This window comes from Scyliorhinus canicula, chromosome 4 (assembly GCF_902713615.1).
Source record: "Scyliorhinus canicula chromosome 4, sScyCan1.1, whole genome shotgun sequence".
NCBI classification, from domain to species: domain Eukaryota; kingdom Metazoa; phylum Chordata; class Chondrichthyes; order Carcharhiniformes; family Scyliorhinidae; genus Scyliorhinus; species Scyliorhinus canicula.
In genome coordinates, this window is record NC_052149.1 from 60,480,601 (window position 1) to 60,495,382 (window position 14,782).

The following is a 14,782-nucleotide window of genomic DNA, read 5'->3' on the forward strand; positions in this document are numbered from 1 at the left end:
GGGCAATGCCCAATTTTCAAGCTGTGGAAGGAGTTTGGGAGGGGTGTGGTGCCCCTAAAAATTACCCTGTTCGGACCTAGAGCAGCACGGTAGCACACTGGTGACCATGAAACATTCACTGATTGTTGTATTCATTGATTGTGAATATACAAGGTAGGAGCAGTAGTAGGCCACTTGGCCCTCCGCGCCTGCTCCGCCATTCAACAACGTTGTGGCTGATAATCTCAACCCCACATTCCTGCCTACCCCATACAACCTTTCACCTCTTTGCACAAGTGAGGCCACATCTGGAGTACTGTACAGTACTAGTTTCATTATTTAAAGAAATATATAAATGTCTTCAAAGCAGTTCAGGTAAGGTTTACTAGGCAAATACCAGAATGGGTGAATTGCATAATGAGGAAAGATTGGGGAGGCTATGTTTGTATCCACTAGAGTTTAGAAGAGTAAGAGACGACTTGGTTGAAATCTTTAAGATCCTGAGGGGTCTTGACAGGGTAGATATGAAGGTGTTCCCTCTTGTCAGAGAATTTAGAACGAGGGGGCACGGTTTAAAAATCTGGGGTTGCTAATTTAAGACCGAGATGAGGCGAAGTATTTTCTCTCAGAGTCTTTGGAACTCTCTTCCCCAAAAGGCAGTGAAAGCAGAGTCTTTAAATATTTGAAAGGCAGAGTGAGATAGATTCTTGATTAACAAGCGGCTGAAAGATTATTGGGGTAAATAGGGTAGGGGGTTGAGGTTACAATCAGATGAACTGTGATCATATTCAGCAGGCTTGAGGGGTCAATTAGCCTACACCTGCTCCTAATTCGTATGTAAAAGAGGAAAAGTTGCCTTTATGTCACAATTTCTCTCTCTCATCAATGTCTTGAAACAATTTGCATTGAATCAATTATAAAGGCCATTATCATCCTATAGAAGGGGCGGCACAGTGGTTAGCACTGCTGTCTCACGGCTCCCAGGACCCGGGTCACTGTCTGTGTGGAATTTGTGCATTCTCCCCGTGTCTGCATGGGTCTCACCCCGACATCCCAAAGGTGTGGGGTAGATGGATTGGCAATGCTAAATTGCCCCTTAATTGAGGGGGGGGGGGGGGGGGGGGGGGGGGGGGGGAGAGATAAAACCTAATAGAAGACATTCTGGAAAAGGAGTATTTTAAGAAATGATGCTTTGCAATGAGACCTCTAACACGACTATACTATTTTTTCAATACTGTAAGATGAACAGTTACTTTTGGAAACTTAAAAATGGAGAGATGCTGAGGCAAAGTAAGGAGGTACAACAGTTGAAATTCATCTTTGACAAAAATGGTGAAGGATCTGCTGCCTGTTACATGTACTGCCTGTTTTTCCTATGCATTTGGACAGGAATATTCCACCTCCTACCATGTCTTCCCTCCCCAGTTTTCTGCAGGATGTTGTTTGGCACTGTAACTAAAGACACCATAAAAATCAGACATGAATACAGAGTACAGTAGCATTAGCATTTTATTTTCCTTTTTTTGTTGCATAGGAAATGCAGCACTTGCTTCCAGTAATCGTATTGTAATGTGAGAAGGTGGTAGCACTAATGGTTGAATACAAGAGTTAAACTAATCCACACCAGCTCAAAACTTGCAGAGATTTAGTTGAGTAAGAATTGATGCCCACAGTGTTTCTCAACCAATAACATACTTTCACATACACGTTTTTTTAAAAAAATGACCACGAGAACAGAATCATTGCCAGTACTAGAGGCACAACATTTTTACTGAATTCATCTAAAGTAAATGTTCAACCGTGCATGAAACTAAACAGCCACTTTTTTTTTCTCATTTTAAAAATACGTGCTCTGGTGTGAAGGTAGGGGTGGGCACGGGTACCCATTCACCCGCCTGTTAAAGTGCTACCTGCTCCCAAAAATCTGAAGTTATCGTAAGTCCTTCTGTTGGGTAAGGAGCTTCTGACCCAGACAAAACAGCACTGCTGCACAGTAATGGGACGGTAAATGCACAGACGTCATTAAAAAAAAATCAAACTGAATCGCGTGCGATGCCACTTATAGGTAACTGTCAGGTAAGTGTTGTCGGGTACACAGTTTCTAAATTTTGAACTGTGCCCACCCCCTAGGGTGAAGCAAAATAAACAAACAAAAAAAAAGTAATACTGAAAATGTTTTAAAAAAGTAAATGTATTACCTCGAAAAATACTGAAAACACCCCCAAAAATAGACAGATGTGTTCTCAGTGAAATATCTTTAAAACTATCTGACAAGAACCAAGTCAGGAAAAAAAAATGACTAACATAAACTTGAGTAATATTTATACAGCTCAATAAGCATTATGGAATAGCATGCAGTAATATTGTATGGTTACTTTACATTTGCTTAATCATCAGGAGAAGGTTCTGACAGACAGCGAAGGCGACCGTTGTAGAAAATTGTAGTTCAGAAGATTCATATAATACAGATTTCACAGGCACCACTTTTTTGTAATGTTTCAGGTAATATGCTGGTATTCTTATTTCTTTCTTTTATCTAAAGCTGGCATTTATAATAATGACAAAAGGCAAGGATTGACGTAAACTCAATAGATACCAAGGTTAACCATAGATTTTGTGCATAGTTCCCATGCAGAAAACACTGCTACACATTTACACTGTCATAAAGCAAGTGAAGTGAGCCCAAGTTGTCACATTTCATTGCCAGCCTGTAATAGCACCATGTAATGGATTTGCATTTAACAGTAAATTTAATTATAAAGTTGATGACACAGTATTCATTACAATTAAGTGCTATGGAACAGCTTCAATGTTACCTGCTACACATCAAAGCAATTTTCGGTACTGGCTGCAAACATTTTTTAAACTTTTTTTATTAAAAATACTTCCTAAGTTACGAGCTGAACCGTTATACAGCCTCGGTTTGCAGCTGCGAAGCTGGATTTTACTGTCAAACGCTGATGCATGCATTACTCTCAAGACAAGACTTTTTTATTTTAGTGCATCTGAATCCTGCCAGGTGCCATCAAAGCTTTCCTTATATTATCAAGCCAATCTCAAAGTCATGTTCTTATGGTATTTTGTTCCATGGAGGCCTTCTATCAAAGATATTTCCAGAGACACAATTCAAAGTGTAATATTGTTTGACATTCCAAAAATCACCACAAGGAAAAAAACTGTCTCAAGCTTTGTATCTGATTTTTTTTTTGTCCAGTATATATTTTAACACTGCCACTACAAAGCTGCAATATGCATGAAGAAAAAGGTGAGAAAACCTGTCATGGAACTTGCATATTCCTGCAGGCTGAATTAATTCGGCAAACTATGCTTTAGAGAGGAAATCTCATTCTTGTGTGGTCTTTATCCCTCTCCCTCCCATTTGGGTGAATAAAAGCCGATCTGGCGCTTCAGGCAATTTCTAGTCTGGCTCTAATGTTATTTGACTAAGCTCAACCTTGACTCTGAAGTCGGTCAATCAGAACTGCAGACTTATTGTCAGACAAAAACCCATGATCATTGTTTTGCACAATTACGAAAGATAAAAACATACATTTCTAACCGGATGTTGCAGACTTTAAGCTTGTTTTTTCTCTACCTTGGCAACATTCTAAGATTACATTCTAAAAATGACGCAAAGATAATTCAATACTCAAAGGGTTAATGTTTACCCAGCTTGAGGGGCGTTTGGGGAGGGGGGGGGAGCGGAAGAAGAAAAAAAATCACACATCCCTTGGATTAACAGAATGACATGCTGTCTATACCTCCAGAATGAAACTTAATTCTCAATTTGCTGTGTTCTTTGCATGATACTGTGAAAGAGAGTTAGCTTAATAATACTTACAACCCCAGTCCGTTCCATTCTTTACGCTTTTGCCTACACGCTATCACTTTTTCAAACCTTTTTAAAAAAAACTTTTCCTTTTTTTTAAACTTTAAATTTGTTCAGGTTTCCCTAGCATCTTTCAGACTTGAAACAACAAAATACCTTCAAAAATACAGCATGTAATATCCATTTACAATGGTTCTTCAGTAGCCTATACTTTATAAGTACAGGAATATGCCATACCAATCGAGAAGAAAAATAAAGTACTTAAATACATACAAAAAAGGAAACAGGAAAGTTTATAACTCAAATCCAGTTCCCAGAGGAATAGCAATACTACGAATGCTGCCTTATAACAAACAATCAGAAAATCCACTAAGCTAGGTTGACAGATTTTTTTTCTCATTTTAACAATGTTACAAAAGTTCCTGCATTACAAAATAGGGCAGATTAAATCAGTGTAATTAATACAACTATACAACATACAAATTACAAATCTGCTGAATGGGCAGCTCAACTTTTTTTCTTTCCTTGCTTTACAGCCACGACTAATCGCACTCACCAACAAAAAAAAACAAAAAAAAAACTGCCCGCACTATTGCTTTTTCTTTAAACTGTTTTAAAAACAGGGTGCAATTTTATTTTACTTATTATTTTGTATGTACAACCAATTCTACTCATAAACCTTGGCTTTTAACAAGGCTCTTACAAAAAAAGTTTGTCCGTGCTATTCCCTTCACTGTGAAGCACTGCAAGCTGCTCTTTATAGTGCACATATGTCAATGTAATGCCCAGCTACGTGCTAAAGGAAGGCTAAGGATGTGGATTACAAGAAATTACATCGAACAATTACAATCACACAATACAGTATTGTGGAACACTTACTCACCACTTAGTAGACACCTATCAAAATCCAGAAACTTGTTTTAATCATTTTAATATACATAATCAGTAAACAATTTGAAAACTTGGAAGTTTCAAATGTGCATATAAAATGGGCATTTTTTGATTTTCTTAAATGCAAATTCCTTGCAGTCTGCTATGCTGAGAAAAAAAATGGGTCTGGGATTTGAATGAAAGTTTAAGGCTCAAATGTGAACAAACTGTTCTGAAATTTGTTGGAGCAGGGTTCAGCTTAGTGCTTCACAGTTCTACTGCAACTCTAAGGAGAGCCCTTCCTGTCTGTGCATTCAGCGTTTACAATTTACAAGACAAACACCTAACAGACTGCGTTAACAGCAGCACCAACTTTGGTCAAATAAAAAAAATTAAAAGTAAAACTTGCTAAGCATTTCTACATGATAAATCAGGTATTGCATATTTTTTTCATATATCTGGGAAAACAAAGGAAGACACCAAATAATATTAAAACGTAGCAACATCCAAAAACAATATTGATACACTAGCATCTACAGATTTCAAAAGCACTGACCATACAGGACAATGAAATCTAATCCTATCTGCGGAAAAACTGATTTGTTTTCTACATGTTGAAACTTTACAATGGCTGACATCAATGTCGCATTTAAAAAGTGTCTCTGATTGCTACACCAGGAAAAGACCCAAGAGGATTGTTACATTATAGGAACATGTGCAATGATTCCACGTATAATTGCTATCCAGGGCAAGGCACATTGATGCGGAATTTTTTTTATATATCATTCGTGCAAATCAAGAAACTTATTCCATTAGGGAAAAAGTGAGGAGCAAAAGTGTCTTCCCAAGACTTTCTGTTTACTGATTGTATAGGACAGTAGTAGAGGCCCTTTTCTTAGGCCGAACAAGTACGGTTCAAAAGGCAAGTGCCCGGAATAGGGATTATATTTCTTGTGTCTTAATGCACTATACATTTCTCCTACATTATCTATATAAAAATTAGTCACTAACACTAGATCATGCATTTTAAATGTCTGATTGGCTGGCAAGCCAAGCAGAGAATATATACGGTTGGTATACCATGGGAAAATGGGTTGTTAAATATTTGCGAAGCACACCTCATAACATGGATGAGGGTTTGCTTTGCTGTTTGGTCAAAAATCTATTTCAATGCAGTGTTTTTTGTTGTTACTTACATGTACAAGTTGCTTAAATCCATACGGATAGATTCCTAGATATAACATGTGGATCTGATTTTCAGTGTTCTAAGGTGGAACACTGAAAAATTCGTCAAGATCTTCATCCATGTACTGTGTCGTTGAGCTTGGAAAGAAATTTACTTGTCGTACAATGTGGCGATTTTCTATTATGTGCTTAGTTAAAACAACGATTAGCTATAATTTTGAATGTAGTTTACATGATCTGGTAAAAGCACCATTAGCTTTTTTTTAATTTTTTTTTAAATCTTCCTTCAGTTTACTTGAGGGATGCAAGTTTATTTTAAAAAAAATAAAAAAAGCAAAAAATAGCTCCCCTTTTTTTCTTGCAAGGCTATGATTTTACCCCGATAGTTTAGAGTCCTGGGGTGGGAGGACTTGGAAAACAAAAATAGAATTTTCAACAATCTCTATCATACAAAGATATTTAACTATCCAATGAAATTGCACTTTACTCAATTAATCAAAAAAATTAAACCTTTTTTGATTGATTCCTGTCAGTTTCAATCAAAGCAGACCATCCTCCCCAGTTTGCATGGATTTCTTATTTATAGCATTTTTTTTCTTATTCCGTGTCGGAGAAACATAACAAAAACAAATGGTGTGAATGCAGCATTTTAATCTTCTTGCTGTGAGATGCTTGACTTTGTATACCTTTCAGGATGCCTTTCGGAGCCATGATAACTGATGTGTTGTCAGTTTATAGCTGGGTTTGCATTTAATTAATTTTCTGGGAAAAAAAGAAGAGCTGTATTTTGTGATATGTTGCAGAGAAAGCTGCCCTAGCTATTTCCATGATTTTGTAGCATTTTATATCTTGCAGGATTTAGCTATGGAACTTCAAAACGTGTGTGTTTCATTATCTTTCACTAATATTTTACCTGTTGAGGGTCTCCTGTTTGCTGGAGATAGCCTGAAATAGTTAGACTCTACATAATTGTGTAATAATCATACAGTCAGTAAGTGATAGCGGACTATTTCTATCCGGTATGAGAAACTACCTTTCTATGCCTATGTTCTACTATTAAAACACTTCAGAAATTTATAACAGAGCCTAAGTATTTCAGTTCCTCAGGAACAGACCCTTACATATCAATAGCACGGTAACAAAAATGATGAGTATGACCAGTTCTTATTAAGTAAATCCATTGCTATGGTCTTCATCATTCAGCCTTTAGGCGTGCTGTTTCATGTCATTTCTTCTGTTGAAATTCTATTGATCTCCCCTCCCCCCACAGCTTGAAGTAAAGATGTCTTGCTCCCATGTTACAGAGTTGGGAAGGGGTCAGGTGGTCTGTCTGCTGGGTGGCGGGAAGCTATGGCCTTTATCCCAGGTACCAGGACTAGAAAAAAAAACATAGGATTAGTTTAGATAGCAATCAGTAAGATAGAACATACTAAAAGTGCTCTCTCATTTCTTAAAGCTTTTTCAAAACATACTTAAATTGGGCAGCAGTTAAATTGAAGTAGAAGATGAAACATTAATAGAACATCGATCTTATTCATAATAATGACTCTATGCTCTTTATACGAGCATAAGCTTTGACATTGTGCATTATATGTACTTTATTCAAGATCCTAAAAGGAACACTGTTAGGAGAGTTGAATATCCATTACCATTTGCCCTTTCAAATGCATATAGCAGGTCAGAGCCTAACTGTGATAATTTTGCTGATGGGTCGTACTTGAATTATTAACTTAGTTTTTGCTTTCAGGCGTTAATTGAACTGATACACATTAGCAACATTTTTCATTTTTATTACTGTCAAAGTTTTTATTTCACAAAATATATTCTAAGAAAGGCAAAGGTGTATGATTCAGTTTTCATGTGAATCTGTTCTTCTTAACACTTTTATAATGTTAACTGTGTAGTACAAGACAAGAATCTGAGGATCATCATATGAACAGGTACAGGCCATTCAGCCCCTCGCTAGCCTGTTCTGCCATTCAATTAGTTCATCGTTATATTTATATAAATGAAATACGTCCACTTAAGTTTTAAGTACACTTTGGATCCTATTTACAGGAGTTTACGTGATTGCTAGATTTATTTGCTAGGTTTTATTCGTTTCTTGAGGGCACATCCTATTGTTCTTGACATTACTCCAACCGGTTTGTTAAAACATCTGAATGCCGTAAAACAGGTCATTTACATAAGCAAGGTTTGATTTTAAAGTGTAAACTGATTATAGCTATACAAGCCTCTGTGTGGATTTTATTTTTGTAGCAAAGAGACTGATGTGCTAATTGCTTAATAAAACTTATCCAGGAATAACAATTTTACAGAATTTAAAGTTGATTACAAATAAGTTTGGGCGCATTAACTTCCAGTGGCGGCTATGTGGTGAGAAGTTGCACATCCGGTGGCTCCCGCCAGGGCACTTTGTTTTTGGCCCTTTTCGCACAGTTCTTTGGGCGGTGTTTGGGGAGAAACTTGAGTAGTTCAATGGGATAAGGTTCTCAAAAGTAATGTCCAAAAAACATAAGACAAGGCAGCAGATGGACAAAAAGATTCTTCATCGACTCAGAAGCCCCTCGAGCCTCATTGGAGGGAAAATTAAGGTAGCCCCTGCTGTGACTCTGGCCACTTTGAGGATGGCAGGAGATGCTGGCAAACTTCTTGGTGAACGATTCAAGAAGCAACAGCAAGCAATCTTTGATGACCTTGATAAGGCAAGATAAGGAGCCCGAGGCCTCATTCATTTGGCCTTGGACAAGACAGATTACAAGGTAAAGGAGCAAGGCGCGGTGAAAATGAAAATCGCTTATCGTCACCTGCAGGCTTCAATGAAGTTACTGTGAAAAGCCCCTAGTCGCCACATTCTGGCACCTGTCCGTGGAGGCTGGTACGGGAATCAAACCGTGCTGCTGGCCTGCTTGGTCTGCTTTAAAAGCTAGCGATTTAGCCCAGTGAGCTAAACCAGCCCCTTGATACAAGGGGTGAAGGTGGCAGTCTCGAAGCAGAGTGACTGGATTGTTTCCTTGGAGGTGGCAATGGTAGTGCAGGCTAACGGTCAAAAAGCGTTGAAGCCCAAGTTGACGATCTGGAAAACCGCTACAAGCTGCAACAATTGAGAATCATGGGACTACCAGAGCGTCTGGAGGGCCTCTGGTTTGGGAAGGTAGTGGAGGAGGGGGGATTGCCATCCCTTCCCGAATTGGACCAGGCCCATCGGTCGCTTAGTCAGAAGCCCCGATCTGGGAAACCACCATGGGCGATCATCGTCAGGTTCCACAGTTACCAAGAGAAGGAACGGTTCCTGAGGTTGGTGAAGGACCATCAGGACCATAGATGGGCCAGCCGTCAGGTTATATCAATACATGGGAGCAGAACTGGTTAGAAGGCATGTGGCCAAGGCCATGTAGTACATGCATATCCGGTTGGTATATCCTGCACCCCTTTGAGTGACTTATAAGGAAAAATACTATTATTTCGGGGCACCGGAGGATACAGATGTGTTTGTAAAGAAACATAGACTGGGGAAAAATAATTGTTCATTGTTAGGTACGTTTGTCTTTGTATTGATTATTAGGTCTTTGTAGTGTGTGGGAGGGCATGTGATTATGGGAATTTGCTGGGGTTTTTCTGGGCAAATTTGGAGTTTGTATTCTTGTGTTTTTTTGTGGGATGGGTGTATGTTTATTTCCCCTCTCTCTTTTTGTATTAAAGTTGAAGGTTGGTGGGGCTGGTAGTTGGTATGATTACTTTTCTTTTTTTTGAATAAATTTAGAGTACCCAATTATTATTTTTTCCCAATTAAGGGACAAATTAACGTGGCCAATCCACCTAACCTGCACATCTTTGCGTTGTGGGGGTGAAATCCACACAGACACGGGGAGAATATGCAAACTCCACACGGACATGATCCAGGGTTGGGATTGAACCCGGGTCCTCAGCGCCGTAGGCAGCAGTGCTAACCACCGCGCCACCCCGTATGATTATTTTTCTGTTTTTACTCTGAGCGTGGGTTACCTTGCCAGTTGTAAAGTTTGTTAATGTGAGCAAAGGAGTGGGGGTATCTGCAGCTCATTGCTTTAGGGTATTTTAAAGTAATGAGTTTAGGATTTTGTTCTTGTTTTGTTTGGGATTGGGTGTAGGAGTGGGAGTGGATAGGGGTCTTTGTTCTCCTTTCTGTTGTTTGTTTAATGGGGTGTGGTATTGAGGTGTGATTGGGGGGTGGGGCAGAGGGGAGGGGTAGACTGCTGATGGTGACTGTTTCTTTGTCTTTGTTATGGTCTTATGGTGGGTTTGGCGGCCACCTTAGGTGGGCCTGGTATCAGCACTCACTGCTCACTGAGTTGCTGCTGGATTACCCCACAAGGTGGGAATGGCTGACTCTGGGTTGGAGTGGGTGTTGGGGGGGGGGGGGGGCACGGGTAGAAGGCCCCCTGTCCATTTGATCACTTGGAATGTAAGGGGGCTAAATGGCCCAGTAAAAAGATAGAGGGTGCTTGCACACCTGAGAAATTTGAAGGCTGATGTGGTGTTTTTTCAGGAAACCCATATGTGGATAAGGACCAAACAAGATTGAGGAAGGGCTGGGTGGGACATGTATACCATTTAGGTTTTGATGGTAGGACCTGGAGCTGCAGCGTTGATAAAAAAAAAGGGTTTTTTTTTCAACTGCTAAAATATTGACAGATCCAGGTGAAAGGTCTCTGACAGGCAAGTTGGTGGTCCTAGTTTTCTCAAATTCATTTACGGGATGTGGACATCACTGGTTAGACCGGCATTTATTGCCCATCCACCTAGTTGCCTCAGAAGGTGGTGGTGAGTTGCCTTCTTGACTGCTGGAGTCCCCAAGGTGTAGGTACTACCCACTATGCTGTTAAGGAGGGAGTTCCAGGATTTTGCCCCAGCGACAGTGAGGACGATATATTTCCAAGCCAGAGTGGTGAGTGACTTGGAGCGGAACCTCCATGTGGTGGAGTTCTCATGTATCTGCTCCTCTTGTCCTTCCAGATGGTAGTGTTGTGGGTTTGGAAGGTGCTGTCTAAGGTACCTTGACGAGTTACTGCAGTGAATCTTGTATATTGTACACACGGCTGCCACTGACTGTCGGTGATGGAGGGTTTCAACATTTGTGGAAGGGGAAGCAATCAAGCGGGCTGCTTTGTCCTGGATGGTGTCGAGCTTCTTGAGTGTTGTTGGAACTGCACTCATCCAGGCAAGTGAATGACTTGTGCCTTGTAGATAGTTGACAGGCTTCGGGGGTCAGGAGGTGAGTTACCTGCTGTAGGATACCTCACCTTTGATCTGCCTCTGTAACCACAGTATTAATATCGTTAGTCCAATTCAGTTTCTGATCAATGCTAACCCCCTGGATGTTGATTCTGGGGGACTCAGCAATGGTAATGCCATTGAATGTCAAGGGACGAATGGCTAGGGGTGCAGCATGTTCTGGAGCACAAGTCTTGGGTAATATTGCCGGAATATTGTCAGTCCCCATAGCCTTTGCAGTATCCAGTGCCTTCAGCCGTTTCTTGATATCACGAGGAGTGAATCGTATTGGCTGAAGACTGACATCTGTGATGTTGGGGACCTCTGGAGGAGACCGAGATGGATCATCCACTCGGCACTTCTGGATGAAAATTGTTGCGAATGCCTCAGCCTTGACTTTGTCGGTTAACGTGTGTGTACCAAACTGAGATGATACAGCATTTATCAACAAGGTGCTGGCTTCTATTCGGATCTGGATTCACATCAGCCAATTTTTGGGGGAGGGAACTTCAATTATTTTTTGGATCCTCGGTTGGACAGGTCGAGTCCGGAGTCTCTGAATCTATCAGGGGTAGCAAAGGCGTTATTGTTTTTAATGGAACAGATGGATATTGGGAGGGGGGGGGGGCATGAGGTAAAGGCAGACCCATGGAGCTTAATGTATCGGAAGGATAGGAGTTATCTTTTTTTCTCATGTCCATCGGGTCTACTCTCAGACTGCCTTCTTTGTGGTGGGTAGGTCTCTTTTTCCTGTGGTGAAGGGGGCTGGGTACTCGGCGATCATTATTTGGATCATGCTTTGCATTTTGTGGACGATATTGTTAAGGTTGGGCACAGCGGACAAGGGATTCTATGAGCACATATCCTCCGCTATTGGGGAGTACATTGAGTTGAAGAGGAAGTTTCACCTTCATTAGAGTAGAGATAATCTCCTACAAGGCGCATAAAGATAAATCTTGAAGGGCGGAGAGGAGAGGCTGGTGGACTCTATCCTCAAGGTGAACCGCCAGTATTCAATTTTCCCATGCCAAAGTTATTGGTGAGTAGGAAGAAATTGCAGATGGAATTTGAGCTGCTTTCGACGGACAAGGCAGTGAACCAGCCGCAAGGCTCAAGGGGGACCTTTTCCGAATGTGGTGATAAGTCCAGTCTTCTTGAAGCACACCAGCTGAGGGACTTGGGTGGTGGGTTAGTTTCCATCTCATGGAAGGTTAATGCGGCATTTGAGGGCTTTTACCACGAGCTATGTAACTCAGAGTCTCCAGAACAGAGATTGCTAATGATGCAGTTTTTGGATGGGTTGTCTTTCCCAATGGTGGAGCAGGAGATAAGGGAGGCGTTGGAGTCAATGTTGGAACCGGGGGAGGTTATGAAGTGTATTGGATTAATACAGTCAGGTAAATCTCCGGGTCTTGATGGGTTGCCCAACAAAATCTATTAAAAATGTGCGGGTCAGTTGATCCCACGGTTGTTGGACATGTTCAGTGCTTCCTTATCCTGGGGTATTGCTGGCAGGCAGCGATTTCCCTGATCTTGAAGAAGGATGGCATCCCGATCTCTTTGGAGCCGGTTCCTGACTCCATGAGGCCACGCCCCACCAGAGTGATGGTGTAAACCACACCCACTCATTTATTTTGTCAAAGTGGCTCAGAATTCCATGAGAAAACCGGTCTGTACAACTGGAGAGTTACACTTCAGTTCTCTGTCTGAGCCTGACACATTTCCAAATTTTGTAAGATTATGCCCTATGTAAAGAAATTCCTTCAAAGATCTTTCTATGATCTAATTATTTCATGGGATGTAGGCATCGCTGCCTTTGTTACCCATTCCTATCTCCCTTTGAATTGAGTTGCTTGCTAGGCTAATTTGGAGGGCAGTTAAGAATCAACTACACTGCTGTAGGTCTGGAGTCGCATATTGGTCAGACGAGGTAAGATTGGCAGATTTCCTTCCCGAAAAGATATTAGCGAACCAGATGGGTTTTTACAATAATTGATAATTGTTGTTGTGACCACCCTAACTGAAACCAGCTTTCTATTCCAGATTTATTAATTGAATTTAAATTCACCAGCTGATATGGCGGGACTTGACTGCCAACGCGCCCCCCCCCCCCCCCCCCTCCCCCCCACAAACACCAATAGGGCTGGTTTAGCACAGGGCTAAATCGCTGGCTTTGAAAGCAGACCAAGGCAGGCCAGCAGCACGGTTCACTTCCCGTACCAGCGTCCCCGAACAGGCGCCGGAATGTGGTGACTAGGGGCTTTTCACAGTAACTTCATTTGAAGCCTACTTGTGACAATAAGCGATTTTCATTTTTCAATACCCTCCTTGCCAGGACCTGCCTTACTGCCACTGTGAGCCTGGCACCAATTCCCTGGGTTATGTGCCGGCTCCAGAGAATCTCGTCAGGGCTCTTAGAAACTCCTGGGGTGGGGTTGACACCCCTACCTTTCTGGCCTGCCTCCGGAGCTACTACTGCCAGCAGTAAATTTAACCCATCTATTTCCTGACTATATGAAAATTTAAACTTCAAAGAAAATCTAGAATTTTTTTGTTTCATGTTCTCGGAATGTGGACATTTTCTGGCAAAGCCTTTATTATAATCTTTATTAGTGTCACAAGTAGGCTTACATTAACACTGCAATGAAGGTAATGTGAAAATCCCCTTGTTGCCATACTCTGGCGCCTGTTCGGGTCACAGAGGGAGAATTCAGAATGTTCAATTCACCTAACAAGCACGTCGTTTGGGATTTGTGGGAGGAAACACATGCAGACACGAGGAGAATGTGCAGACTCTGCACAGACAGTGAACCAAGCCGAGCATCGAACCTGGGACCCTGGCACTGTAAAGCAACATGCTAACCACTGTGCTACTGTGCCGCCCCCAATCCTTAGTCGCCCCGAGTAGCTCGTGGTTGGTCTTGTTCTTGAAACACTGCAGTCTATTCTTTGTAGCTTTGGCAAAGAGTCCTCCCAACTTGAAACGTTTGCTTCATTCTCTCTTCTGATGCTGCCAGGTCTGCTGAGATTATGCAGCATTTTCTATTCTTTGCAGCAGTTTAGTGCAACTGTGTAAGTCACTGCAGAGGGCAGTTCAGAGCACCTAGATTTTTAATGGTCCAGGCTGGGTGAAGATGGATGATTTTTCCCCCAATAAAAATGGTGTTGGTATCAGTGTATTTTCCATGAAATGGCCAGAGTGTTGCACAATTTGGTCATTAATACCGACTTCGTCCCAGATTTTTTAAAAGTTGAATTCAAATTCTCATACTGCCATGGTAGAATTTGAACTCATGTTCTGTAGATCCAACAGTTTCGATTAGAATGCAGCGACATAACCGTTATATTACCATACTGTCTGTGCGGGAAAAGGTTAAAGTTGAAAGTGCAAGGTTCTCTATTCAAAATCAGCTTGAGTGCACAGATCTTAATGCAACTCAACATCAATTAGCAGATCAATGCAAAGGGAATACTGCAGCTTCAGCAGAACTGCTATTGGCTAGTATTTCTTCGTATGTACACTGTGAAAATTGGTATTCAATCTTGCCGTTTAAGCTGCTTTGTTAATTGATGAGAAAGTACTGTTTGAGGGGGAAAAAATAGTAACAGAATGTCTTTCGTACAATGTATTATCTGCAAAAGAATAAAACACATGCATTTGTGTAG

General features: G+C 41.1%; 1 protein-coding gene across 16 annotated transcripts in view; it reads right to left on the minus strand.

Moving 5' to 3' along the window:
• Positions 1 to 1,470: 1,470 nt before the first annotated feature.
• Positions 1,471 to 14,782, minus strand: part of nfia (nuclear factor I/A) — a 1,014,328-nt gene continuing 1,001,016 nt past the window's right edge. For all 16 annotated transcript variants that reach the window (XM_038794333.1, XM_038794326.1, XM_038794335.1 and 13 more), the window contains one exon: positions 1,471 to 7,238. In XM_038794333.1, the coding sequence (XP_038650261.1) occupies positions 7,221 to 7,238 (18 nt within the window). In that variant the 3' untranslated portion in view covers positions 1,471 to 7,220. The remainder of the gene's footprint in view (positions 7,239 to 14,782) is intronic.